Source organism: Buteo buteo, chromosome 4 (assembly GCF_964188355.1).
Source record: "Buteo buteo chromosome 4, bButBut1.hap1.1, whole genome shotgun sequence".
NCBI lineage: Eukaryota > Metazoa > Chordata > Aves > Accipitriformes > Accipitridae > Buteo > Buteo buteo.
The window spans coordinates 30451458-30477871 of NC_134174.1; the positions used below are offsets into that span (position 1 = coordinate 30451458).

General features: G+C 56.6%; 4 protein-coding genes across 5 annotated transcripts; 3 read left to right on the forward strand and 1 right to left on the reverse strand.

Annotated features, from left to right (window-relative positions):
• Positions 1 to 55: 55 nt before the first annotated feature.
• On the forward strand, positions 56 to 11707 carry PPA1 (inorganic pyrophosphatase 1). 2 transcript variants are annotated; one of them, XM_075025398.1, is made up of 11 exons: positions 56 to 186; positions 361 to 425; positions 3329 to 3382; positions 3827 to 3946; positions 5958 to 6044; positions 6353 to 6479; positions 6990 to 7117; positions 8651 to 8736; positions 8963 to 9032; positions 10165 to 10204; positions 11369 to 11707. In XM_075025398.1, exons 1-11 carry the CDS (start codon positions 123 to 125, stop codon positions 11398 to 11400), a joined length of 873 nt encoding a protein of 290 aa, XP_074881499.1. In that variant the 5' UTR covers positions 56 to 122; the 3' UTR covers positions 11401 to 11707. The 2 variants fall into 2 exon arrangements, with proteins under 2 accessions (XP_074881499.1, XP_074881500.1); XM_075025399.1 differs by lacking the exon at positions 10165 to 10204.
• Positions 11708 to 11994: 287 nt separating this feature from the next.
• SAR1A (secretion associated Ras related GTPase 1A) lies at positions 11995 to 17392 on the forward strand. Its single transcript, XM_075025401.1, has 7 exons — positions 11995 to 12090; positions 12606 to 12680; positions 13951 to 14070; positions 14616 to 14681; positions 15345 to 15448; positions 15872 to 16003; positions 16662 to 17392. Exons 2-7 carry the CDS (start codon positions 12623 to 12625, stop codon positions 16776 to 16778), a joined length of 597 nt encoding a protein of 198 aa, XP_074881502.1. The 5' UTR covers positions 11995 to 12090; positions 12606 to 12622; the 3' UTR covers positions 16779 to 17392.
• Positions 17393 to 17634: 242 nt separating this feature from the next.
• Positions 17635 to 20059, forward strand: TYSND1 (trypsin like peroxisomal matrix peptidase 1). Its single transcript, XM_075025400.1, has 4 exons — positions 17635 to 19007; positions 19102 to 19235; positions 19331 to 19516; positions 19620 to 20059. The coding sequence occupies exons 1-4, from the start codon at positions 17734 to 17736 to the stop codon at positions 19829 to 19831; spliced, it is 1806 nt and encodes a 601-aa protein (XP_074881501.1). The 5' UTR covers positions 17635 to 17733; the 3' UTR covers positions 19832 to 20059.
• A 423-nt stretch (positions 20060 to 20482) lies between these two features.
• Positions 20483 to 26406, reverse strand: SPOCK2 (SPARC (osteonectin), cwcv and kazal like domains proteoglycan 2). Its single transcript, XM_075026858.1, has 10 exons — positions 25957 to 26406; positions 23498 to 23543; positions 23084 to 23198; positions 22887 to 22989; positions 22687 to 22795; positions 22474 to 22593; positions 22155 to 22373; positions 21453 to 21515; positions 21171 to 21308; positions 20483 to 21075 (listed from the first exon to the last, which is right to left on the reverse strand). Exons 1-10 carry the CDS (start codon positions 26176 to 26178, stop codon positions 20930 to 20932), a joined length of 1281 nt encoding a protein of 426 aa, XP_074882959.1. The 5' UTR covers positions 26179 to 26406; the 3' UTR covers positions 20483 to 20929.
• Positions 26407 to 26414: the final 8 nt, after the last annotated feature.

Consider the following 26414-nt stretch of genomic DNA (forward strand, 5'->3'; position numbering starts at 1 on the left):
ACGGCACAGGAGGAGCGAGCTCCGCGCCTGCGCAGTGCTCCCCTCGTTGGACACGCCCCCTCGAGGGGCGTGGCGCGTCGCGCCTGCGCAGTGCGGCAGCCGGCGGGGCTGAGCGCGGCGCGATGGCCGGTTACAGCGTGGAGGAGCGGGCCGCGCCTCACAGCTTGGAGTACCGGCTTTTCTTCAGTGAGTGCTTTGCCCTCTTCCTCCTCTTCCTCCTCCCCTTCATCCTACCAGCTCGGGGGTTGGGGTGAGCTCCTCTGAGGGAGCCCCCGCGGCCTGAGGTGACACCCCCCCAACCTGAGGCGTCCTCTCAGGCCGGGCCTGACTTCTTCCCCCCCCCCCCCCTTTGCCTTGCAGAGGATGCCGCCGGGCGTTACATCTCCCCCTTCCATGATATCCCCATTTACGCGGACCCTGGCAAGGTAAGGAGGGAGAGGGGCCGCAGACAAGGAGCAGCAGGCCAGGTGGCTGGTGTGGCCTCGTTGGCCTGCGGCCAGCGACATGAGCGACGGCTGGAGCTCTGGGTGTGAGCATTGAGTGGGTCAGGGAGCAAGGTCCTGCAGGCCTGAAATACCCGAGGGAGGCTCCCAATTCTTTACGGTGGTTCTCGGCAGGAGCGTCTAATGGAAGCATCGCCAGGTGTTGCAAAGAATGGGTGCCCTTTTCTTGCAGTTTCGGGTAGAGTGAGGAGCGCCTAATGGAAGCATCGCCCAGTGTTGCAAAGAATGGGTGCCCTTTTCTCACAGTTTCGGGTAGAGTGACGTAAGACAAGAGAACGGATGATCCCATTCTCACATTTGCGTCTGAGATAGGAGTGGTTGTCTTGAACTTGCCCGTGAGGTCTCATGAAAGCGTTTTGGGTTAAAAGAAGCAGTTTTCTGTTTAACTAAATATCTGCATCCGCTCCTATGGAGGTATATGCTCATGCTGCATGATGTTTCAGGCTTGGGTTTTGACTGCAGTAAGGCCACTTTATGCCCGCAGTATAATCAGCTGCTGAACAGAAGGTGAGGATGTTAAATTCTTGCTGTAGCAGCTCCTGGGGACCTCTTGCCTCACAAAAAGTGCAGGTGGGGAACCTGCCGCATGCAGTGCTGCAGGGCTTTTACATCCTTCCGGCAGTTGGTCAAATTAGGCTGTTCCAAATCACTGTCTAAAATGCCCCAGCTCTAGGAAACCAAAACAGCTGTGCTTCAGTTTTCACTAAATGCTTTTTCAGTGGTAACTTGGGTTCTCTGACTGCGTTCCTTACCTTTATAACTCGTTTCTTCTTTTAACACACACTAAAAAGCTGTGCAGCTTAAGAAACGTAGTACATGAACTGTTCTAAAGTTCGTGATAGAGAGGTATAATTTGGAGGTAGGGAGTGGTTATTGGAAAGGAAAAGAGTATGCAGAATTGAGAGATGAATCTCTAAAAAGTAGCTGATGGAACTTTGAGGTGCAGGTGGTGTCAGAATGTGCTCTGGGAAGTCTGAGGTGGCTTTTGCCTGCTCAGAAGGAAAAAGATGGATTGTAGTCATCAAGGACAGTGGCAAAGCAGTTTCTGTGGCCGACTGGGAAAGCAGTTTTAAAAAGCAGGTGTCTGAAAGATAACTCAGACAAGGAAAACCCAGGTAATGGTACGCTTTGCAGATGCTTGCAGAACAGGGGAGGAAAGAGCAGAGGGGTGTGTATAGGGGTGAGGAGGGTTTCCGTGGCCTGGTAATGATTAACAAGGGAAACTGGACTGCTCACCTGCCTTCAGGCGCGTAGTGCTGCTTGCCAGAGTCCCTGTGCAGCTAATGCTGCTTTCTTGTGCCAAGTCATTAAGAGAAGAAGGTATCACAGAAGGTCACAATCCCCAAAGTTACACAATAGTCCTGACCACTTTAGACCTCCTTCTGTTGCTGGAGTGCCTCTCCACAGAGATTTTACCCGTTACTTAGCAGATTCATTACCAGCTATGGTAGGGAGCCCAGCTTGGAGCAAAAGGTTGTCTGTCTCTGGGCTCCTTGATCTTTATCCTTAGACTTCTAAGACACTGAGAGGATTGCAGAGTGTTTTTTTCAGTCTAGGGCTGGGATGTGATGACCTTATCTGTACCTGTGTACCTTGGCATTGCGAAGGAATGACCTTGGGCTACTCACTGGGTGTCTTAGACCAAGGCAGATCTGTCAGTTGGACTGTGGGGAATCTGGGAGCCTAACAACAATACACCCCTGAGTCGTCTTTCTTTGCCTGCAAAGCCATAAGCACCCTGCCTTGCCTCATTCCTTTCCTTAAGTTACTTATAAATAAAAATACTATATAACTTTTTACATATAAATTGCAAAAGAGCAGTGACCCCCTGCAATTAAGGGGATGTAATAAGATTCCCTTAGGGAAGGGTGTGGGCAAAGTCAATGATGTAACAGCACTCATTGCACAATAGCAGTCTAATTATGGTGCAGTACAGGTGTGAGGGATTTTGCAATGCTAATACTGCTTAACATGGGGATTAGAAACCTTGTCGATGCTAGGGAGCAAGGTTTGACTTTTTTGTTAAAAGCCATAATCTCTTCAAACAGCAAATGTTAAGGTTCAAGTGTGGAAAAGCTTGTTTTCTTGAAGAGGAGTCTGACATTGAACTCTCAAGAGTCCACTCAGCCCAGCTGGAGTCAACAGGAGATGTTTTCAAGTGTTATCTGTAAACGAGATACTGCAAAATGTGGTTCTGCGTTTCTCCCCCACATCTTTATGCTTGCACCATGCCACTAACAAGGTCTGCTTTTACAGGAGTGTCAGCTTGGAGAGGGGGAGCTCGGACATCTTTCACTACTTCAAGACAGGCTAGAATATTTGGGAGCGATATTCTCAGTCGTTCAGGATAGTACCTAGGTACCCACGTTATTAAATAGATGGCTTACTCCTGTAAGTCTTGCCTCTTCTAGATTCCCAGGGTGGCTCTTGCTGTAGCATTAAGTTCTTTGTATTTAATAAATCTCATTTTGTTATGTCCAGGATAGTTTGTACGCAGCTGTCTTTGATTCATTTAAACCTAACCATTCTGTAACCTAGGAACATGATGGAGATGTTTGTAGGTGGCAACTGATGGAGAATGTGTGGGTAACCTCAATCTAGCTTTTGCTGGTGTCTTTAATGGGATTCAGCTTTGAGTGATGCCATGTGACTGGCTGGACTACAGGACTCAACGGTATCAAAACTGGTGCTGGAAAAAAACAGAGAAAAAAAAGTTATGGTTTTCATGCGAACTGGCTGGCTTTTATGCTTACTTATATGTGTTCCCTAGTTTAAAGTGTGATCTTCAGATTCCTTCCCATTCACTGATATTTTGCTTTCTTCAGAATGTGTTCAACATGGTTGTGGAAGTACCTCGATGGACAAATGCTAAAATGGAGGTAACTATATTACAGTTCCTAGCTTAAGTGCTTGAGCTGACTAGTCTATTAATCTTTGGCTTTGCTGATTCTCTCCTCCTCAGTTCCACTTCCTGAATCAGAGTGGTTTCTAACTTCTCGTGTAAATACTTGCTTAATGCTAGAGGTCTGGTATGGAGGCTGAGCCTTGCAGAAGTTGAATTAACTTAAAATTCTTCCGTGGCTTCTGATTAAAGCAGCGTCTTGTGGCTGTCAGCCCCATGTGGTTCTGAGTTTGTAAGTCTGCTGAAAACTATATCCCAGGAGATGGCAATGCAACAGGAAATGGAGTTGTCCAATATGTGCTGTGGGCTTCAGGGTCTCTTGGCTTGTCAGTTAACAGCCAGCTTCATTAAAGAAAAAAAAAAAATCGCTTGGCTTTTCTTAGAGAGCAAAGTAGAGAGATTTATGTAACTTTTCTTTCAGATTGCCACAAAGGATCCCTTAAACCCAATTAAGCAAGACGTGAAGAAAGGAAAACTACGCTACGTAGCTAACGTGTTTCCCCACAAGGGTTATATCTGGAATTACGGTGCTATCCCACAGGTACTGTAACTTATCTCGGTGGCTCACCCATTCTGGTGGGGAGGAGGGAGGATGCCTGTGTGTGTCTCTCGCTACTGCTGTATTAATGAGCAAAAGATCAGCTGAGGGTCTGATCTGGAACACAGCATTTGCATCTCCATATATAATCTTGCTAATGAAGGGGACCTGTCAAGAAAGCAGGGGTACTTTTAAGTAGAAGTCTCAAGAGGTAGACTTGTAGCTAATGCTGTAAACAAGCTATTTGAGGATGCGCAGCTGCTGCTAGTGAGGTACCTGCTGTGTTGCTCCTCTCCGTGGCCTCTCGGCAGTTTGGCTGGACAGTAGCTGGCAGGTCCTTGTCTTTGGATGAAGGAAGCTGTCACTACACAAGGAACTGGGTGTCTGGCAATGCAGTGCCCTCAGTTCCTGCCTGGTGAAGCATAAAAAGCTGAAGTTTTAAGCTAATAATGGTACAGGATCTTGGTGTACAGCCCTTAGGCTGAATCTTTACAGAAGATTCTTCTTGCAATGAATTAGCTGATTGTTTTAGACTTTGGATGTGGGCACTGAAAATCCGAATAGATCTGAAGGGCTGTATCTTTCCCGTTTCTACCCATCTTATTGTTCAGGGTCTAAAACACACAGCTAGGCTATTGTATTGACCTGTTGGATGGCCGTAGATGACCTGTTCTCAGTGTTGGATCTGAGTGGCAGAAAGGCACTCAGAAGACCAGAGACTGGGTGAGGCAGACGTCTGCAGCTGCACAGACACACTTTCTCTGAAACAGCTGGCAAGGGAGGACCAACCTAGGTCGTGACACCTAGACACATGCTCTTAGCTGGCTGGTGACTGCTAGGTGAAGAGGAACTTTGAGCAAGGCTGTTTGCCTCTGATGTTCTCTAAGGTTTGTGTTTCCTTTAGAGAAATAAATTGTCAGTGGCAGTTCACAGGGAAACACACTGAATTTTGTAATTCTCGTCTTGGTAGCAGTGCCTGTCGAGTGCTTTCTCCAAGTGGCTTGAGACAGTGTTTCAAAGGTGAATTGTTTTGTATTTGGATGGATTCTGGAGCTGGTTTCTTTGTACAGAATGACAGCTTTTGAAGCCTTTGCTCAGTCATATGTTAGTGGATCAAAGGTGGTTTTGCACATCAAGGTCAAGGGACCGAACTTAACACTCCCTTGTAGGGAAGCATGATAGCGATTGTGAAGAGTCCTTCAGCACCACCCAGGTTTCAGTACATCTTCCTGAATGCTCTGGATGCATCACGAGGTCTTGACTATACTTGTCATGTCCTGGCATGCAGAGATTTGGGAAGAGCATTCCTTCTTTTTATATCTCAACAACCTTAGAGGTAGTTGCTCCTTATGATGCAAGTGGGCATGGTGTCCTTTCGCTCCTGATGAGAAGCATGTTTTAGGCAGCTGTTATTTTTGGAGGCATAGCTCCAATGCCTTCTGGAGTCCTGTCTTTCAACTTGTATTCACCGCTTTAGGTGAGATGCACTAGGACTCTGGGTAGCACAGGCAATGGGACTCTGCATTCTTGTCACTGCTCTAGTGTAACAATGTGTCTTTAATTGTTTAATTAAAAGGAAACAATACACCCTGTCTGTCTTCCATCTCTGTTGGACTGCTATCTGGAGTTCAGGAAACTTCTGTTAAGAAATGAATAGGGAGAGGAACAGGCAGGCAGCCAAATCAATGAATGTTCTTTATAGATGTGAACTTCACCTTTATGCAGCTGTGGAACGGAGGAGGAAGTCTGGAAAGTTGTTGAAAAAAGGCTTGTAAGTGGGAGGGAGCAGCTTACCCTTTTCAAGATAAGACCTTTTAACTTGGATTCAAACTGCATTTGCAGGCACAACTGAAATAGTAGCCCAACCTCTAGACCTGAAAGCCAGCGTGAAGTGAGCCATCATTTGTATTTTCGAGGCAATTGCATGCCTGAAATAAACCTGCTTTTTGTTTCCTCTTGAAACCTGAGAGTTCTTATTTGTGTGGGTTTTTTGGTTTTTGGGGTTTTTTTTCAGACTTGGGAAGACCCAGGTCACAAAGATGAAAATACTGGCTGCTGTGGAGATAACGATCCAATTGATGTGTGTGAAATCGGAAGCAAGGTAATGCACTCTAAAGGGTAACTGTCTTTTGAAACATGTAATTAATGTCTCTGAAGTCAATTACCCAGAGACATTATTCAGTTCCTACCTCCTCTACCTTAAGAATGTGATGTTTCCCTCCTCTGCCTCTGGAGATTGTTGATGAGATCTTACAGCGGCAGCCTTGTGAGCCAAGGTTTGTGAACCGCTGATAAGCGATAGCTAATTTTGTGGTACCCGACTGCTTGCTGAACTCTCACAGCTTGCAGTCTCCTGTTGTGCATTCCTTGGATGCATCAGTACAGACAACAAGGTCCTTGTCCTTGCAGGTCTGCTCTCGAGGAGAAGTCATCAAAGTGAAGGTGCTGGGCACACTGGCACTGATTGATGAGGGAGAGACAGACTGGAAGATAATTGCTATCAATGTTGAAGACCCTGAAGCAGACAACTATAATGGTAAGTAACAGGAGGGAGGACCAGGCTGCCTACTTCCCTCTCTCTGTTGAGAGCCTGCAGGAAACTTTCAAGTCAGGACGTGGGCTTGCTGCTTCTATGCCATGGTATTAATCAGATGTGATACTGGAAGGACAGCAGAGCAGGGTGTTCTCAATCCTGTAGCAAAACATTTTACCACCGTTTATTGCAAATTGTCAGTCTTCTGCACAGCCTGGCATCTCAAAGAAGAGGGTGGCTATACAGCCTGTCCTCTGAGTGGAAGGAAAGGGGTTGTCCAGCAGGTCTCTAGTCAAAGCTGTTTAAATGCATCCATGCTCCTGGGGGCAATCAGGATATACTGTGAAGATGAAACACTAACTTTCCTGTGCAGATATCCACTTTGTGTCTTCACCGTAACCAGTCTGAAATGTTGCTAAGGCTACTTGAGGAGGGGCAGCTCAGAAGAGCGGGGTAGTAGCTAAGTAACTTCTGTTACTAGATCTGGCTAACAAACCTTTTCTCCCTGGCTAGATATCAATGATGTCAGAAGGATGAAACCTGGATACTTAGAAGCTACGGTGGACTGGTTCAGAAGATACAAAGTACCTGATGGAAAGCCAGAAAACCAGTTTGCTTTTAATGGTGAATTTAAAGACAGGGTAGGATCGCCTTTCTGCATTACTGTGAGCATGCAAAGGCACGCTGTCTAAAAAATGAGCTCAAGGTGCATGGGGACACAAATGAGTAGTTGCTCAGAGAATGGATTTCTACAGGGCTGCTGATAGCTGACTGCGTTCCTCCTGCTGTTTTTCCAGCCTACTGTTCTGCTTGTTTCCAGCCCAGCGCTTGCAGGAATACTAGGAGAAAAAGCATAGGGTTATCACCCAGCTGCTGTTGGATATTATCAGTTTTTCTTCTAGATGACATTCATGTGGGATCGCTTCAGGGTTGGGAGCCTCTGTGTCAGAACCAGGATGGAAAACACCAGGTTTATTTGCTCCTGCTGTGGAGCCAAGCGTGCTTGACATCACCCTTTGCCTCCCTTGCTCACCAGCCTTGTTCCACTGCAGCCTGATGCAAGTTGAAGTTAACTCAGGAGTTAAAATGCTTCTTCCTTCAGGCATAAAGTGTTCCCTCACGCCCTTTGAGTAAGGTTCTGCCTTGGCAGCGTTATTCCCCTGCCTCTTCTCTGGGTTGGGTCAGATAATCTACTGCTCCTGAACGGGTGAAATCCTGCTTCTGTGCCCTTCCTCCTGCCAGTCCTGGTGTGCTGTGAGTGGCTTAGTGAGGTGACTCAACTCCCAGAGCTCCAGAGTCGGTGCAGAGAGTGGGAAGGCCTGCAAAACCTGGTGTGGGGAGGAAAGGGTAAGGGGGGCTAAAATGGAAGTCACGTTGGAGTGGACTTGCCCCCTTCGGCTGTAGCACAGCACTAGGTTGGGTGGGCTGGGACATCTGCTGCCCCTCAGGATGGGTGAAAACGGAATCAAGGCCAAGGCAGAAAATAGGGTCAAAGAACCTCGCGCATGTTGCTGCAGTGTTTTATTTGGCTCTGTGTGGTATCAAACCAGGATATTTATTGCTGGTGTTCACGCTAACAAAGAATTGTGTGTGTTTCCTTCTGCAGCTGCCAGGTTAATGCTTGAGCATATACTACCTTTTTTTTTAAGGAAAAAAGCTGTGATATGCTTGGAAGCAGATTAATTTTTAAATAGTTGCAAAGCTAGATTAGGTGCATGTCTCTTCCTGTTGATCTGCGCAGCAGTTGAGTGATTTGCCTGGAGTGGAAGAAAGCTCACAGATTGGTCAGGATCAGCTAGCTGCTGGAGACAAACTGAGTGGGACGAGCAGCAGGGCGGAGGTGCTTTTATAATACAGCACTGGCGTGAGACTAGAATATCTGCATTCAGTTTCTTTTGGACTCACTAGGTGACCTTGGTGTATCCTCCCATCTTGAAAACAAGGCAAATTGTGTTGTAAAATCCCCCTTGTTTCAGCTGTTGTGCACTGGGAGGTTGCTGTTGTTCCTGAAAGGCGCAGTAAGGGAAGAGGTCTCTCTGAGTCCCTTCCAGAGTCAGAAACTTTCTAAAATCAGCCTATAAATACTGGCCTCTCGTTCCATATAACTGATAGTCTGGAGAAGATGGTCTACTGCTTGCATGTAACATGATGTTTGTTCTCATCTTCAACTTTAGGATTTTGCTGTGAACGTCATCAAATGTACTCATGAACACTGGAAAGCTTTAATAGCGAAGAAAACTGACGGAGGGGAGATCAACTGGTAGGTTAATGCTTGTGGTGCTGTGCATGTTCCTTTCCCCTAAACAAATAACCCTGAAACTTCCTTTCCTGAGTTGTGCCGTGCTTTCTCTTAGCTGCTGGCTGTCTCCACAGGCCTTCCCCTTCAACTTGGCAACTATAACAATGCTTCTTAATATTCCATTATTTAATACTCTTGGGGGCGAGACTTGGCTTTCATGTTCTCACAAGTGATCTATCTATTCTAGCACAAATCTGACAGTGTCCGACAGCCCTTTCTGCTGTAGTCAAGAGTGTGCAAAAGCTACTGTGGATGCAGTGAGTACAAATTTGCATATCCTAACCCCAACATTAGTATTGGGCAAAATGGCACGATTTGTGTGGTACCGTAAACTGTCCTCTCTGTGTGAATAGCGCATTGTATGCTCAGAATTTTTTGGATGACACCACCACACCTGTTTCTGGTTAAATAGGATGAATGTGGAGCAAGCCAGACATTCCTCCAGAGGCTTCTCCTTGCCCTTAGTCATCTGGGAGATGGAAACCGAAACAGAGTTTGTGTGAAGGGCTAAACTTCTGAACTGTAGCTTGGCTGTCAGCTGTTCAGAGAGTGTTTAAGTACTTGGCTTTCCAAGAGCTTCACAGTACAGATCACCCTTTGAGAAAACAAAGTCTAATTCATGACAGCCTCGCAGCCAGGGACCGTGCATCCTTTGCAGTGAAAAGCATGAAGTTCCCAGTGTGGTACTCCTATCCAGTTTCAGGACTTAACTGCATCTTCCTAGGCTTGTGAAGTACTGCTGTTGGCAACTTGAAAGGGATTAGAGGAATGGGTCAGGAAAATCAAAACGGAGATGCTGCCTCAGTATATGGAAATGTGACTGGAAACCAGAGTCTCTCTGTAGGCTTGGAGAGACTTTTAAAACCTCTGTCTTGGTTTTAAAAGTGCTTGTATCCTCTGGTGGTATCCGAGTTACTTTGTAAGTTTTTAAAAGTGCAACCCTCGCGTAGGATGTGTCACCAGACGGGGATCCTTGTCTATCTTTGGCTGTTAAATATCAGGTGGGAGCTCCGTGGAGAAGTTTTCCGAGAGTCCTTTGTATTCCTATTCCACCATCACGTTGTAGCTTTAAAAAAAGCAGGCTACCTGCAACTCTATAGGCGCTGGAGCAGTAACTGCTTGTGGTGAGAAGCAGGTGGCACTGCAGCCTGTGCTTAAAGCAGAGCACCTCGAGGAGGCTGTGGGGATGACAAGACTCACACTGCACGTGAGCTCATTTATTCCCTCACGGCTGACCAGCACTGTTTGCCACAGACCAGTTCATGCGGCGTAGATCTTAAACTGTGCTCAGTCAAGACTTGTGCAGCTCTAAATAATGTCTGGTGAGCTTCAGGTTTAAGGTCAACCTCCGTCAACAGCTGCTGTCTTCTAATAAGCTTCTCCTTTCAGGCACCGCCGTGTAAGGCTGCTAACCCAATCCCACCCGAAGGTGAGTCTCAAAACCCATGGAAACATTCCAATGCTGAGTGGAGACTTCCTCAAAGGAATTATCAATAAGAAAATGGGGGTCTTAACTGATAGCTAGGTATGGCTCTAGCACTAGGAGAAATGAAGGACCAGGAGAAATTAAGGACCTTGTTAGACCTAACTTGTGTCAGTAATACTGTTTGATTCCTGAATAACTTCTGTTGTTGCCTTACTTTCTTGTTTGGGTATGCAAGGTGGGTAAATGAGCAGTAAGTAGGAGACCTGCGGTGCCATAGTTTGCTCCAGAAGGGATTCGAGTTGTAGCAGGTCCTGCAAGAAGAGCACTGCGGAGGACTGAAGTGCAGTGATAGCCAGAGAGGGATTTTAGTTCCTCTGAAACAAGGCTTCCATCAGTATCCTCAGTGCAGGCAAGCCAAGGAAGGGAATTACTCCTTACCCACACAGAGCAGAGGCAGAAATCAGTTGCATGTTCGGTGCTTCGGTTGCCATTGGACCTGTTGAGCAGAGATCTGTCACTGAACAACTGTCTGCTGCAAGCTGGTGACGAGCCTTTAGAGGCCTCGGGACTTGATCCATCACACGGAGCACGACTCTGTAAGAAAAGGATGGCTGTGGGAGGAATCTGTGCTCAGCTGTCACCTTTTCCTTCCGTGCGAGGCAGCGATGGGCACCTTGCACATGAAATCTGTATGTTGCTGTAGCAGGGACGAGACCCGAGGGCAAGCGTGAGGTAATGGTGATGTTGAGAACCCACAGCTGCGTGGCAGAAGGAGGAGCTAGGCTGTCATCTCCAATCTCTTCATGGGTAATAAATCTATGAAGAAATTGATGTCTTCTGCATGGGCACAGGAGTTGGAGGTAAAATGACTTTAGCTCTGAGTCAGCTGAGCCAGAGGGAAGCCGAGCTAGCCGTGGCTTGCTCTCCTCACCTGAACTGAGTCACGTGTAGGCTGAGCAAGGGTGACTTCTTCAGGAAAACACGTACACGTAGCTGCGCAAGAACCTGTTGGGTGTGTGGTGGCGGTGGTGTTGACGGGAGCAGGAGGAAGCCCCTGTGCTGGAGGCGACTCGTGCAGTGCTCTGTGACTACCTAATTCAGTGGGTGGCTAACAGAGGACTAAGCCCCTCTTTTTTTTTTTTTTTTTTTTTTTCTTTTGTCCCCCAGTTGACAAGTGGTTCTACTACCAGAAGAACTAAGGCCTGAGGATAGGTGGCAAGACAGCTGTGTCCTTCCCACCGAGGAGTTGCCACGTGCAGGAATAGAGCAGAAAAATAGCTTCAGTGTCAACAAGAAGACCTTGCCTGTAACTTTGCCGATTAGAATTACGTATCTAGCAGTGATGTGTCTGCTGCATCGAGGTCTTGTGGAGGCTAGAGGACATAATTTATAAAACCAAAACACCCTGCTTGTGCATGGTCGTACAGTGTACTTTGTAAATGGCGACAGAAGATCGCTCACCCGGTACGTGTATGGACGCTAGAAATAAAAACTACTGAAACTGAATGCTGGCTCCCTCTCCTTTCCCTCCCTCTAACGAAGCACTGGAGCCAAGGTGTGAACAGCAGCCCTTAGACGGGTCCGTGCTGGGGGGGATTCGGGCAGGATTTATCGGGTAATGCGGTATCGTGTCCCTCAAAGAGAGGGGACTCTGACGTGGGGCGGCCGGGGCCGGCCTCGAACCCGGGTCCTGGAGGGGCGGGGCGGGGCGACCTCGAACCCGCGCGCCGGCGTGGCGTCAGACGCACGGCCGACGTAAAGGAGCCAGCGCGGCGAAGCCGCCGGGCCGGAAGTGGGCGGGGCGCGCGCGGGGCGACGTATTTCCGGCGGGGAGCTGGCGGCTGCCGAGGAGGGGAGTCGGTGGCGCGGCGGCCCGGGGGCAGCCGGGGGTGAGCGGCGGCGGAAGGAGGGGCTGGGGAGAGGGTTGGCCGGGCCCCGGGGGTGGTGGGAGCGGTGGGGAGGGGCGGCGGGGGCCGGGCGCGGGGCGGTGGCGGCGGCGGGGGGTGACACGCAGGCAGGGTGGGGGCGGGGCGGGGGCTAGGCCGCACCGCCCGCCCTTGAGGCCGCCACCGGGGCCGCCTCCTACCCCCCGACCCTCCCTCCCCTTCTCTCCCTTCCCTCACCGCCTCCCGCCGCCGTCCCAGCGGCCGCTGAGGCGACGGCAGGAGGCGGCCGGGGTGGTCCGGCGGCCGGTCCCTCGGGGAACTGGTCCCGGGGCGTGGGGGGGCGGGGGGGGATTAGTCATCTCCTGGGGGAAACGCTTCTCCTCCTGCCCGGCTGCCCGCGGGAGGGAGGGGAGCGGGACCCGCTCCTGAGTGGCAGCATCCCGCGGGGGCGGCGGGGGGGGCAGGCAGCTGGCTTCCATCGAGCACTGCCGCCTTTAACTCTGGTTTTGTCCCCGCAGGAGATTAATCTTCAGCGATGTCTTTCATTTTCGAATGGATCTACAACGGCTTCAGCAGTGTGCTGCAGTTTCTAGGTAATGCCGTGTTACGTTAGTTAAACAGCTCGGCTCAGGCTGCGGCAGCTGCCCCGAGGTCAGTTTGGCTTGTGCCCGTTGCCAAGATAGCTTAAAAGTTAGCGATTAAAGCGCGTCTCTTTTGGAGCGTGCGATAGCTCTGACTGGGGTAGAGTCCGGCGAGAAAGCTGGTTTTTTACACCAGGAGGGGGAAGAACTCTGAGAGTAATTTGGAGGCGTTTGGCTTCTACTCGATCTTTCTCTTGCCCTTTAGAAGCACGAGAGCAGCTGGGCTGATGCCAAGGGCCCATTTAGCTCGGCACCCTGCCCCAGGCAGACATGCTGCCTAGCCAGGGAGGGAACCCCATCTTCCTCCTCCTGGTATCTGAACTCACCAGCTCCACCAGAGCTGACCCTTATGTCTCGCAGCTGCAGCTCACTGGCTTGCTTCTCCTCAAATTATCACTTCTTACACCAAGCTACTCACCGTGGCATGCCTGAGGGGAGCTGCTGGCCACTAACGCCCTCTGCGTGATGCGGGTTGGAGGCTCTTTGCGGAGGTGCTGGCCAAAACATTGCCTAATCTGGGGCGACCTGCGCAGCTGGGCTGGCTGCTTTACCGTGGTGTGAGCAGCCCTTTCCTGAGGTGCGGGTGCTGGCAAAGCTTCTCCTGCCAGAGTTGTGAATTCCAGCGGAGGTCCTGGCTGGAGGACGGGATGGTCTCTGTCTGGATCGCCTCATGAGGGCTAAGGAGTGATGAGAAAAAGTCCTGTTGGACACCTAAGGGAACTTTCACATGGCAGATGCATACCTGGAAGTGGAAAAAAAGTCAGTTTATCTAAAGAAAATGATGCGTTGTTTCACGCTTTGCACGTTTTTTCCAACAACTTGCTGCTCTCTTTTATGAGTTTATTCAATTTTCACGTTTAAATACTCCTTTGGGTGTGACAGATTGATCCGTAACCCATTGCACGTAAGCAGTGCTTTGCTGCACGCTCTTCTGCTGGGATGTATCTGAGAAATGAACACGTTCCTCGTAGAAACACAAGCTTAGAAAATGTCCGTTGTTGTAGATGTTACCTTGCATTGTCTTGGTAAAAGCCAGTTCCAGCTGTAGGGTTTTTTTCCCTGCTGTTCTGTGTCCATGCTGGAAGGACTGTAAATGCACAGGTAGCAGTGTAGCTCTGGGCAAGGGGCTCATATAAACACAGCAGCAAGCGTCGCAGCACTTCTGCTCACCCGCCGAGATAAGCCTGCTGGAGTTTTTCTTGCTTGTTTGTTTTCCTTCCAGGTTTGTACAAGAAGTCGGGAAAACTTGTGTTCCTGGGCTTGGATAACGCAGGCAAAACCACTCTGCTGCACATGCTCAAAGACGACAGGCTGGGTCAGCATGTCCCGACGCTACATCCCAGTGAGTCTGCCAGCGACTGAGCCCTGCCTGCCTCGTGGTCTCGTTTTTTCCCCTTTAATTTTGGGGACACGGTCTCAAAAGATGCCTCGGTGATAGCTGTGCGTTGGGGCGGCAGACTTTAAGAGTCTTAAAACTGCACCTGAGGATGCAGCTGCACATCGGTTGCCCAAGCTGAAGCGGATTTGCGTTTTCCTCTCAAATAGAAAACGGAGAGCCCGAGAAGTGGCGTGGCTCAATTAATATGAGGTGCCTCTCTTGGGGAGGGAGTGGGTTTCTAACGAAAAGTGTAGTAGAGTGTAATAATTGCAGACTAATATGCATGTGGTTAAGTGGGGAGGTGGGAGAAATTATTTTCTCCCGCTTGTGGTTTTGTGAAACGACTCCATTTCAGTGACTGAATTCTACAGGAAAGTCAGGGAATTCCTGAATTCTGCAGTATATCGGATAGCGTGAGCGTGTGTGATGTTAACGCGAGTCCCCGAGAAATTCTGGCCGTGGCAGCTTCTTTATTTTCCTGAAATGCAGCCTGTATTTTTACTTTTCAGCATCAGAGGAGCTGACGATTGCTGGAATGACCTTTACGACTTTTGATCTGGGTGGACATGAACAAGGTAAAACTGAAGCTGCTGAGTGGGAGACACCGAATGAGGTTAATTTTCTGATTCCTGTGATGTTCTCCAGCCACCTTGAGAAAAATCTACCAAAAAGCGATACTGAAAAGTGATAGCAATTAGCAGCACCTAATTATTTGTTGCCTGAAATTATTTACGGAGCAATACGGGGAAATAACCTCCTGGCTCTAGGATACCTGTTGTTTCAGTGGTTCGATACTTCTGCTTAGTTCTGGCAGTTTGGAAAAAAATGCGGCCAGTTCCTGCTCTGCTGCCTGAAATACTTTTAACCATGGAAGACTTGAATGTCATAGGCTTATTATTTTGAATAATTGCTGAATTTTTATTTTTAGACTTTCTAGAAGTTCTAAGCAAAGTTTTTCTGCCCTTTTTTTTTTTTAAATACACAAAAATACCAGAAGAAAGACACGCCGGCTGAAAAGGCAGCCGTGGTTGCAGAGGCTTACTTAACGAAAATTGAGCGAGCGTAACTGGCTCTCCGAACCACCTGGCTCGCAGCCTCAGCCAGTCCCTTCACCAGAAGGTCTTCTCTTGCCTTGAGGAAATCATAATGAAGAGGGTGGCTCCTTTGTGGGTGTAGTTTTCCCCTTGCTTCCGGTAGCGTTTTCACGGAGTGGTGTTTGTCGCTTCTGTGTCTTCCAGCTCGCCGGGTCTGGAAGAACTACCTGCCGGCCATCAACGGGATCGTCTTCCTGGTGGACTGTGCAGATCACTCACGTCTTATGGAATCCAAAGTTGAGCTTAATGTAAATATAGTTGTTGGGTTTTTTTCCCCAAGACCTCTGAATAGCTAAATTTATAAATAATACTCTTCTTTTTGGGGCTGGGACTTGTGCACAGCGCGCTTTGAGAGTCTTGTGCTTTCGATTTGCACTTCCAGTGCACCTTTCGGGACAGCCGTGCGGTGTCCAAAGCGTGTGCTTGTAGGAATTTGCACGTTACTTTATGCAGGGACCGGATCGGTATGGATTTATCAGTATGCTCTCCCAGAGCTGAAGAAGTTTTGAAACGGCCCATGCGTTTAGATAGGAGCTGCTTCTGTGAAACCTTTCTGGAGAGACTCCTCTTCCGCAGGAGTACTGTAGCACCAAAAAATAGCTCTCGGCGGTCACAGAGCCTCAACAAAATGTTTTTCCTCAAACTTAACTCTCCTTCTGTCTTGCACGCAGGCACTAATGACAGATGAAACAATATCCAATGTGCCAATCCTTATCTTGGGTAACAAAATCGACAGACCAGAGGCCATCAGTGAGGAGAAACTGCGGGAGGTCTTTGGACTCTACGGACAGACCACAGGAAAGGTAGGGGGGCATCCAAATCTCGGGTTGTCCGCAAGCCAGGGAGGGCTTGCCTGTTTCCTTGCGCCATCCAGAAACTAACTGAGCTGCCGCCGTGAATTTGTCCACAGTGTTGACCAAGGCGAATCTTTAAAACGAATAGTTGTGAAACTGCCAGAATTGTGCAAAACACGGTGGTACCTCTACAACAGTTGGGGAATTGGGCATCGAGCTGGTATTTTAACGCGTTGTCTGGCTCTTCTGCTTTCATTACGCTGCGTTTCCATCCCATTACCCGTCTAATCATTTTTTTTCAGCGTTTAAAAAACAGCCCAGTTAGAGGGAATTGATCAGAAATGCCAGGTGACGGTAGCAAAAGACAGCAAGGCTACTCTGGGCGCTGGCTTATCCGCGCAGCGACGGTTGCTTCTTGCATCGTGCCGCCAAGTATCGCGGGTACGTTGGGGCCGTGCCTCAAAAAGGGCGCGCTTCAGCGTTCCTAGCACCCGTTCTCCTGCGCTGCTGGCTCCCAAAATTCCAGTGGCCAGGTCCTTCTCGCCAAGGGGATGGCGCGCCGCTGGGAGAGGAGGCTCCCGGGGCCCAGCGGGGTTTCCCTAGACCCAGTCGCTGCTTCACAAGGCGGGCAGGGGTGCGGTTCTGACTTCTTTTTGGGTTTCCCTAGGGAAACGTGCCACTGAAAGACCTGAACGCCCGCCCCATGGAGGTGTTCATGTGCAGCGTGCTGAAGAGGCAAGGCTACGGCGAGGGCTTCCGCTGGCTATCGCAGTACATCGACTGACACTTGGACGGACGTAAAAGAGTTTTACTCCTCTGGACTGATCCTGTTCACAGCTTCCCTGTGGACTTTTCTATTCGAACGCGGAAGGTTTTTCCAACCGCTTACTGGCATTGACCAAGAGACACTCCTGGTTTTCGGCCACCCTTATCGCACAGTGGTGACACAACTCTTTTCCACGTGGCGGGGAGACAGCGCCGCCGTTCTGCACGCGGGTGCGAGTTGTCCCTTTCGGTTGGGTTACAGCGGGAAGTAAAAAAAAAAAAAAAAAAAGAAAAAACAAACTCTGCAGGCTGCGCTGTTAACAGCTGAAAAAGAGAGCACGTCTCACCACTGTGGTTAATTGACTTAAAAGGAAAAAAAAGAAAACAAACAAAAAAAAGGAAAAAAAAAAAAAGAAAGAAAAAGAAAAAGCAATTATATTTTTTAAAGAAAGCGTTAATGTAAACAGCGTCCCTTCTAACTTTTTAGTTGAACGTTCATCTTGTTTAGTCCAGAGTCCGGCTAGGGTTTTTTTAAAAATATATTTAACAGTATTTAGGTATTTCACAAATTACTGAACCGAGGTATCACGCTATTAGAAGTCCTCAATAAACGTAGCGTTTGGGCTTAACTGAGCTGCGGGGTGGCTGTGCTGTCTCACGCTGACCGATGACGACGAGGAGGAGGAAGAGGAGGAGGCGGCAGGTGCCATCCCAGCGGCTTTCCCCTTCACCCGGATTTTTCCGGAGCGCCCGCTTTTTGGGGGGCGGCCGGGCGCTACCCCTCCCCCCCATGTACAGCCAAGGCCAGGCTCGCTGTGACGCCTTTTCCCCTGGGAGTGACGAAGGCCTGACGTCAACGCGCGCGCTGGGCCCACGCTGGAAACCCGCCGTCACCTCTGGCCCCGGGGGGGGGGCGGGGCGGGGCCGGTCACCGCCTCTTCGAGCGCTCCGCCCCCACCACCCCCCTCCCGCCAATGGGGAGGGCGCAAGCCCCCGCCTCAGCCAATGGGCGAAGGGGGCGTGGGGGGAAGAGACAGAGGGGGCGGGGCCGGGCGGCAGGCGGGGAGAGCCCCCGGGGGCGCCGCGGTCTGCGCGCGGGGCGTTGCGTTGCGCTGCCTTGCATTCGGTTGCAGCGCGTTGCATCGAGTTGCATCCGTTGCAGCGCGTTGCAGCGCGTTGCATCGCCTCCCACCGCTGCCCGCGGGCCGCCCCCCCCCGCGGCCTCCGCCGCCGCCATGGCGGAGGAGCAGGCCTGCTGCGTGGTCAGCGTCTCCGGCCCGTCCGACTCCCAGCAGCCGCCCGCCGGCCCCTGGAGCTGCAGCGGGGTGGTCCTGAGCCGCGGGCCCGGGCTGGTGCTGTGCCAAGGCGCCGTCTTCGCCCCCTTCCTGCGGGACGGCCCCGACGCCTGGGCGCGACCCCGCGCCCTGACGCCCGACGCCCTCCGACCCGGCCTGCGCCTCTTCGTCCTGCAGCCCCCGGCCCTCGGCCTCGACGCCCCGGCGACGCCGCTGCGGCGGCACGAGGCCCGGCTCCTGGCCCTGGTGCCCTGCGGCGCTTTCCGGCGGGCGCTGGCGCGGGCCTTCGGCCCGGCGGACCGCTGGCGCTTCGGCGGGGAGGCGGCGGCGGGGGACGGCGACCCGCGGGCCCTCCACTGGTTCGCCTGGCTGCGGGCGCCCGGCCTCGACGCCCCCGGGGGCGGCTGGACGGCGCGGGTCGGCGCCGGCTGCCTGCGGAAGGGCGAGGGGCTGCTGGCCTGCGGTTCCCCCTTCGGCGCCCTCTGCCCCGACCTCTTCCTCAACACCCTGAGCAGAGGGGTGGTGAGCAACCTGGCCGGGGAGGAGAACGCCCTCATCCTGACCGACGCGCGCTGCCTGCCCGGCACCGAGGGCGGCGGCGCTTTCCTGCCCTCGCCCGCCGGGCCCCTTCTGGTGGCCGTCATCGCCGCCTCTTTCTGCTGGAAAGGCGCCGAGTGGGTCGGGCTCACCCTGCTCTGCTCCCTCGCCGCCATCTTGCGCGGCAGCGCCGGCGTGCTGGACGAAGCCGGGGTGGCGGTGCCGCCGGTGCCGGGGCGGGCGGTGGCGGCGCAGGCGGGAGGCGGGCGAGACCCCCTGGGCTGGACGGCGCTGGTGGAGTGCGGGGCGGCCTGGGGCTCGGGGGTGCTGCTGGCCCCGCGGCTGCTCCTCACCTGCCGGCACGTGGTGGAGGCGGGTGGCCCGCTCCGGGTGACGCCGGCGCCCGGACCTGGCCGGTGAGTGCGGCCGCGCGTCCCCGTCCCCCCGCCTTGATCCCCAACCACCCCCCCTGCTGCCACCACCGTGACATCTCATGGGCCGTGTCCTTAGGGCTGCCGCCATCCTCGGGGGACGCGTGGTGTTCGCCACCGAGGAGTCGTCCCCCTTCGACGTGGCGGCGGTGGAGCTGGAGGAGAGCGTGCCGGGCTTCGTCCCCCCGTGCCTGGCGGACACCTTCCTCCCCGGTAAGCGGCCGCGGTGGGTGGGGGGGACATGTGGGGTGCTGGGGGGGGGGTGCGTCACCCCCTTGCACCCACCTCCCGCCTCTCCCCACCCCCAGGAGAGGAGGTGAGCGTGGTGGGCTTCGGGGCGCTGGGGCGGGCGTGCGGCCCCTCGGTGACGGCGGGGGTCCTCTCGGCCGTGGTGGCGGTGGCCGGGCGCCCCGTCATGCTGCAGACGACCTGCGCCGTCCACGGGGGCTCCAGCGGCGGCCCCCTCGTCTCCTCCCGCAGCGGATGCCTCCTGGGTAAGTCAGAGGGTCCCCCACGGGTTTGGGGAGGGGGTCCCACGGGTCTGTGTGTCCCCCCAGCCGGCCCCGGTGACCTGGGCGATGCCTCTCTCCCCACCAGGGATCGTGGCCAGCAACACCCGGGACACCGGCGTGGGGACCACCTACCCCCACCTCAACTTCTGCATCCCCGCCACCGTCCTGCAGCCCCCCGTCATGCGCTACCACCGCACTGGCAACCCCAACGCCTTCGCCGTCCTCAACCGGGCGAGCGAGGGGGTGCGGGCGGCATGGCGGCTCCAGCGGCAGCCGGGACCCCCCAGCAAGCTCTGACCCACCTGCCGGGGGGGGGTCGTGCCGGGGACGGGGCTGCCACATCCCCCCTTTGGCCCCGGCGGCAGTGAAGCCGAGCCCCTGGTCCCCGGGGGGGCCGGTGGAGGCTGGGGGTCCTGGGGTGGGGGATGTGGCACGATGCCTTTGCCAGGTGCTGGCACCTCCAAACTGGGGGGAGAGTTTGGGCTTTGTTTTCTTTTCTCCCTGGAGCCATAAACGCTGAGTTGAGGCCCTGGTGTCCCATGGTGCTGAGCAACCGGGGGGTTGGGGGGGGGTGGGGGGGGGTCCTGGCTGGGGTGTGGGTTGGATTTGGGGGTGGGGGTCCTGTAAGGGATGTTCTCAGGTAGGGAAGGGGGTTAGTTTGGGGCTGGGGTCCTGGAGACGGTCAGGGTCGGCTATGGGGGGGGGGCATATTTGGGGCTGGGAGCCTGTGGAGGAAGGTCAGCTCCAGCCCCACGTCAGCTGAATGCGGGGACAAAACCCAGGGGCACTGGTGGGGGGGGGCAGCCCCCTGACCCCCCCCAGGGGACAGCAGCAGGGCACCACCAGCAGACCCAGTCCCACCAGCAGACCCAGCACCCCACACAGGGTGCGCGGGTACAGGTGGGGCATGGGGGGGGATGTCAAGGGGGAGGAACGGGAGGGCGAGCGTTTGACACAGCACGGGGTATTTATTTCACAGCCGCTACACAACGCCAGGGGGGCCGGGGCGGCCGCGCAAGCACAGCACGGGGGGGGGGGGGGGGGATGCGGGGGGGGGCAGCTTTTCTATGGGGGTATTTTTGTTTTTTTCCTTTTTTCCCACTTTTATTAGCGCCGTTTGCCCGGTTGAAGACCACGCAGCAGCACACTAGGCCTACAAGGCTCTACCCAAAAAAAAAAAAAAAAAAAAAAAAAAGCTCAAATTCGCACAAGCGTGGCCCCCCCCCCGCCCCGCTCACCCCTTCCCTGGGCAAGCACCCCGATGCCCCATCCCACACGGGGCCCGGGGGGGATGCACCCACCCCATGCCACACTGGCAACAGGGAGGGGGTCACGGGGACCCCCGGCTGGGGGGCTGCTGCCCCGCCGTGCCGCTCGCCGGGCTCTCCTGCTCCTCTACCAGATGTAGCCGCCATCGTCGCCCTCGCCCGCTTCGCCCTCCTCTTCCTCGCCTTCCTCGCCCGCCTCCTCCGGCTCCTTCTCCTCCTCGTCCTCCCAGCCCACGCTGCTCCCGAAGTCGCCCGAAAACCCCGCCGCCTCCTCTGTGGGGGGCAAGGGGCAGAGGTTCGTGGCCGGGTCCTGGGGCTGCAGCCCCTCTCCCCGGGGCAGGGGGCTTCCCCCCCTCCCCGGCACTCACCGCAGTCGGGGCTGCCGCGGCCACGGGTGCCCGTCAGCTCGGCCCCGTGCTGGTCCACGCACCAGCACTCCCCGCCGCCCGGCTCACACTGCGCCCGCCGGTAGTACCCGTCCTCGTCGCAGCTGGGGATGAAGGTGCCTGCGGGGAAGCGATAAGACCCCCCCCACACACCCAAAGACATGCAGTGCAAGAGCCGCCCCCCCCCCCCCCATCCTCATCCCCAGCCTGGCCGTGTGGGGCCCTGCCAGGGGACGAGGGCCCTGGGACCCCCACCCCACTCACCCGGCTTTTTTTTGGCTGCTTCTTGGATCTGAATCTTCTCCAGCTCCCTGAGACAGGGCGGCTCTGCAGCACCCCCCCACATGCCGCCCTTAGGGTCGGTGGGCACCCCCCAGCCCCATGGTGTGCCTCCCATGACCCCACGGCATGCACTCCCCCCCCCAATTGCTGCAGCATGTGTTCCCCTATGGTGCGCATCCCCCAGCCCTGTGATGTGCATCCCCTGGCCCCACAGCATGCATCCCCCACGGTCTGCATCCCCCCAAACCCTGCAGCATGCATCCCCCATGGTGTGGACCCCCCCCAATGTGGTGTGCATCCACCCATGGTGTGCTTCCCCATGGCCCCACAATGTGCAGCCCCCCCCCGACCCCCCAGCACACATCCTCCCATGACCTGCATTCCCCCCCAACCCCATAGCATGCAATCCCCATGACCCCACAACGTGCATCCTCCCAAAATCCCATGGTATGCATCCCCCCAGTGGTGCGCGCACCCCCCAACCCCATGATGTGCATCCCGTGGCATGCATCCCCCCGCCAAGGTTTGCATCCCAGACCCCATGGTGTACATCTGCCCACGTCAAGCACCCCCCACCCCAAAGCACGGATTCCCCATAAACCCACGGCGTGCACCCCCCCCCCCAACCCTCTGATGGACACCCCCCCAGCGCACACACCCCCCCCCAGCCCCGGCATGACGCACTTTCCCTCCAGAAGCAGAAGCACCACTCGGGAGCGGAGACGCGGCCGTCCTTGGAGGTGTCGCAGGAGTTGAAGAAGGCGCGGATGCACACCTCGTACTTGTCCAGGTTGATGGCGGCCAGCTCGGCCGCCTCCAGGAAAAGATCCCCGCTCGTGTCCAGCCGGGCGAACATCCACCCCACCGCCTCCTTGCAGCTGGCCGCCACGCTCCTCTCCAGCGCTGCGGGGCAGGATGGGGCCCGTGGCTGCCCAGGACACCCCCCCCTGGGGACAGCACCCCGTGCCCCCTCCTCTTGTGGCGGGGTGGGGGGGAAACCTACCGGTGGCGGGGCTGGCGGGGAGGCCGCCGGAGCCGTTCTGCTTGGCGTTCTCCCGCAGGAGCTGGAACCAGTCGCGCAGGCGGTCGCCCAGGTCGGCCAGGTCCTGCCCGGTGCACGGTTCTATGGAGGGGGTAGGGGGGGAGTGGCGTCAGGCCGGGTAGGATTCAGGGACACGCTCCCCCCCAGATGCCCCCCCAGCCCAGTCCCGCTCACCTTGCTTGCCGTCGCCGGCGGGACCGTGCGGGGTCGGGCAGGGGCACTGCCCCTCGCACCGCACCGTCAGCTGCTTGCTGGCCAGGCACGCCTGCTGCTCCAGCTTGCACTGTGGGGCGGCAGCGGGACGTTGGCGGGGGGGGGACATACACACACGGCACAGTGTCCCCCTCCCCGCGGTGAGGTGCCGCCGTCCTTACCGCCGAGCTGTAAGTGTGGCCGTCGGAGCCGCAGACGGCGGCGAGCGGGGCGGCGTGGCAGGGCTTGCAGCCCCCGTGCCCCTTGGTGCCCAGCGGCTTGATCCTGTACGGGGGAGAAGGGACGGTGCTGAGCCCCTGGCTCGGTTTTCCCCTCGCTCCTCGCCGCCGGCTCAGTCCCGGCCCCGCCGTCCTCCTACCTGTGCTCCAGCTTCTTGCGGCTAATGCACATGGCGCGCTGGTAGCCCTGCGCCACGCACACCTTGTGCCGGCTGCACTTCACCTTCTGGCAGGGGTCCTTGGTGGTGTCCAGGCCTGGGGGGGTAGCGGGGGGGGGGCAGAGAGAGGCCGGGGCAGGTGGGGACCCCCCGGGGGAGCCCCGGCAGCGCTGGCCACCAGCCGGCCCGGCACAAAGCGCCATTCAGGCTGCAGCTGGGCGGCCGCCTCGGCACCAGCTGCCGCTTCCCAGCACGCACCGGCCCCGCCGCAGCTCCCAGCGGAAGGGAAAAGCCCCCGGGGGGGGTGTACGGGCAGAAAGCGTGTGTGTCCCCCCTCCCCGTGCTGGCTGGCATGGAGTCCCCTTGTGCCGCATCCCAAACCCATCCCAGTGGTACCTTCATCCCCGGGCTGGTTGTCCTCCCAGCTCTTGATGTAGTCATCCTGCAATTAATTGGGGGAGAGCCTGGGTGAGGGTAGGTGGCGGGAGAGGTGACGCCGGGCCAGGCGTGCCACCATCCCACTCAGGACCACCGGTCTGGCGAGGTCCCCCACCCCCAAAAAGTGGGGTGCCGCCAGGGCAAGGCAGCACCAGCAGCCCCTCGATGCTCACCTCTACCTCCTGGCAGCGCAGTGGTGGAGATGGCCCGGCCGACACCGAAAAAAAGAAGAAAGAAACAGAGAGCGAGAGTGCTCACCCTCAGTCCTGGGGCAGCCCAAAGTCCCTGGCCCCGGCCCACGGTGACAAGCACGCTGGCACCCCGACCGTCCAAGGTGCCCACAGCTCTTGTCACCAGCCCCAGATGTCACCAGCGCCCACCCCCAATATGGTCCCTCTGGCTCTAGACCCGTAATCCTGGAGAGCCTTTATACAGGATAAAACCTTTCCCCATCATCCCTTGGCTGGCCGGGAAAGGCAAGGAAGAGGGATGGAAAAGGCATCGAGTGGAGGAAGCCCCCGGGAGCCCAGCGAGGCCCCTCTGGGACCCCCGTGGGGTGACAGTCCTGGTGCTGCTGCCCCAGTTTTACAATAGCAAGCCCAGAAGGAGCAGGCTAAGATGGACGTCGCCGCCTGGGGAGGCAGAGCTGCTCCCCCGGGGCCCCGAAAGCATGCTGGGGGGTGGGGGGGGCAGCGGGGACTCAAATCCTCCCGGCAGGCAGCATCGCTCGCCCCACGGGATGCTCCGAGGCGGGTTTCGTGGTAAGGCAGGAGCATCCTTGCGGCCCCGGGGAGGACAAGGCAGGGTTTTGGATGGCAGCTCGAAGCAGAGGCGCAGGAGGCAGCTCCGGAGGGGATGTCTCTCGCTCCGGCGCAGCGGCGTTTGCACCGCAATCGATAGCCTGCGTTCCTGTGCCGTGATTAGTAACACTGCGGCGCCCGGCAGCTCCCTGCGGCGCGGCTTTCGGCACACGGCCGCCGGCCTCCTCCCCGCCACGCCGTGGGTCACCGTCCCCGCCACCGGTGCTGCTCGGCCGAAAACCCCACAAATCCATGGGATTTGGTTATTAATCCCTGCTAACCGCCGGCAGGGCCGCAGCCCCCCCCGGCCTGGCAGCCCCGGCACAGCTGGGCAGGCCCCGCATGTGCTCTTAGTGCCTGGGGATGGGGGTCTCTAGGCCCCAAACCCCCCCGGGGATGCCCAGCGTGGTGGGGGCACAGCCACACATGGTCCCCCTCGAGCATCTGCAGCCGGTCAAGGTTCCAGACGCCCAGCGCTGGTGTTGGCCAGCCGGGTACATTGCTGGTGGGGGTCTCCGGGGGGGGGGGGGGTGGTGTTTACTTGCACCCTTATCCATGCTCTGTCCCCCTAACTGGTTTATTTGGGGGGGGTGCCCCCTGCCCAGTGGTGGGGCACATCTCCCAGCAGCGCATCCTTGCTGCCAAGGTGAACCTGAGTGCACATCTGAACAAAGACCGGAGGGGCCGTCTCGGGGTGGGGAGGGGGGGTGTTGGCTTGGGGTGTGCCCCCACCCCGCTGGGCTGCCGCAGGTCCCCCGGGTCCCCCCCCGGGATGGGGCTGCAGCACCATGTCCTCGCCCTGGGGGTAACGTGAGGGCAGGGGTGTAAAACGAGCCCAGGAGAAATCTCCAATTGCATTCCCCCCCCAAAAAAAATGAAGGGCTGGAACAAAATGCCATCAGGGCTGTTACTAAAGGCTGCGTAAAAGCAAGGGGTTAGAGGACCCCCCCCTCCCCGAATGTGCCGGGTCACCTGCCGTCGCTCCAGCAGTGTCTGCATCCTCCCTGCCGTGTGTCCCCCCCCCGAGCCCAGGGACCACCACCCCACCGAGCCAGGGCCGCCTCCGGCTGCGGCACACCGGCGCCCTCCCCGCCTGCCCCACGGCGAGCTGTCACCGAGGGGCCGAGGCCACGGGCGCTGCCCTCGCCGCTGCCCACGAAGGGCAGGCGGGACCCTGCCTGCACCTCTGCCTGGGCCCCCACGGGGGGCACGGGGGGGGACACGGGAGGGCGCAGGGGACAGCGCACCCCCTCCCCCCCGGCCCTGCCCGGGGTGGCCTTGGCGTCGGCCACGCCGGTTTTGACTTCGATGCCCACGTCGGGAACGGTGGTCCTTTAGCGTCGGCTCTGCCGAAGCCGGGGAGCATCCCCCGGGTCCCGGGGCCGGCGGGATGCGGGCAGCGCCGAGCATCCCCGGCCGCCCGCCGCGGGGCCGGCCACCGGCAACCGGGGAACGGGTAGCGCTGCGGCAGCCGCAGCGGCGGGGCGGGGAAGGCGGGGAGGGGGGCTCCCGGTGCCCGGCGGCGCGTCCCGACCCCCCGTTCCCCGTCCTCCCGCCGTGTCCCCGTTCCCCCCCCCCCCCCCCGCCTCCCCGCCCCCGCTGCCGGCTCGGACTCACGTCTCGGAAGCGGTTCCAGTGCTTGATCCTGCCGCCGTACTGGGAGATGGAGGAGAGCCATTGCTCGTCCTCCATGAAATTACCGGGGCTCTCCCCCGCCGCGGCGGGCCCGGGGCCGGTGGCGGGGCCGGTGGCGGCGGGCCCGGGGCCGGCGGCGGCGGCGGCGGGCAGGAGCAGGGCCAGGAGGGCCAGGAGGGCGCGGTGCCCGCCGCGGCCCCGCATGCTGCCGCAGCGCCGGGGGGAGCGGAGCGGAGCGGAGCGGAGCGGAGCGGTGCGGAGCGGTGCGGTGCGCACGGGGAGGCGCCGGCGGCGAGTGCGGCCGCGGGGCGGCACCGGGCGGCACCGGCGGGAGGGGCGGGGCGGGGCCTCCGCCGCGCCCGCCGCACCTGCGCGCCGGCACCGGGGCGGGGGAGCCGCCGGCACGGCACGGCACGGCGCGGCACGGCACGGCACGGCAC

Excerpts from the sequence above, each read along its gene's own strand:
- TYSND1 (XM_075025400.1), top strand. The coding sequence starts at position 17,734 with ATGGGGAGGGCGCAAGCCCCCGCCTCAGCCAATGGGCGAAGGGGGCGT. Across the intron at positions 19,008-19,101 it reads CCGGCGCCCGGACCTGGCCG|GGCTGCCGCCATCCTCGGGG; the intron begins GTGAGTGCGGCC and ends CCGTGTCCTTAG. Across the intron at positions 19,236-19,330 it reads GGCGGACACCTTCCTCCCCG|GAGAGGAGGTGAGCGTGGTG; the intron begins GTAAGCGGCCGC and ends CCCCACCCCCAG.
- PPA1 (XM_075025398.1), top strand. The coding sequence starts at position 123 with ATGGCCGGTTACAGCGTGGAGGAGCGGGCCGCGCCTCACAGCTTGGAG. Across the intron at positions 9,033-10,164 it reads CAAAAGCTACTGTGGATGCA|GCACCGCCGTGTAAGGCTGC; the intron begins GTGAGTACAAAT and ends TTCTCCTTTCAG. Across the intron at positions 10,205-11,368 it reads TAACCCAATCCCACCCGAAG|TTGACAAGTGGTTCTACTAC; the intron begins GTGAGTCTCAAA and ends TTTGTCCCCCAG.
- SAR1A (XM_075025401.1), top strand. The coding sequence starts at position 12,623 with ATGTCTTTCATTTTCGAATGGATCTACAACGGCTTCAGCAGTGTGCTG. Across the intron at positions 12,681-13,950 it reads CAGTGTGCTGCAGTTTCTAG|GTTTGTACAAGAAGTCGGGA; the intron begins GTAATGCCGTGT and ends TTTTCCTTCCAG. Across the intron at positions 14,071-14,615 it reads TGTCCCGACGCTACATCCCA|CATCAGAGGAGCTGACGATT; the intron begins GTGAGTCTGCCA and ends TTTACTTTTCAG.
- SPOCK2 (XM_075026858.1), bottom strand. The coding sequence starts at position 26,178 with ATGCGGGGCCGCGGCGGGCACCGCGCCCTCCTGGCCCTCCTGGCCCTG. Across the intron at positions 22,594-22,686 it reads CGCCGGCGACGGCAAGCAAG|AACCGTGCACCGGGCAGGAC; the intron begins GTGAGCGGGACT and ends CCCCCTCCATAG. Across the intron at positions 21,516-22,154 it reads CTTCTGCTTCTGGAGGGAAA|AGCCGCCCTGTCTCAGGGAG; the intron begins GTGCGTCATGCC and ends GGGGTGCTGCAG.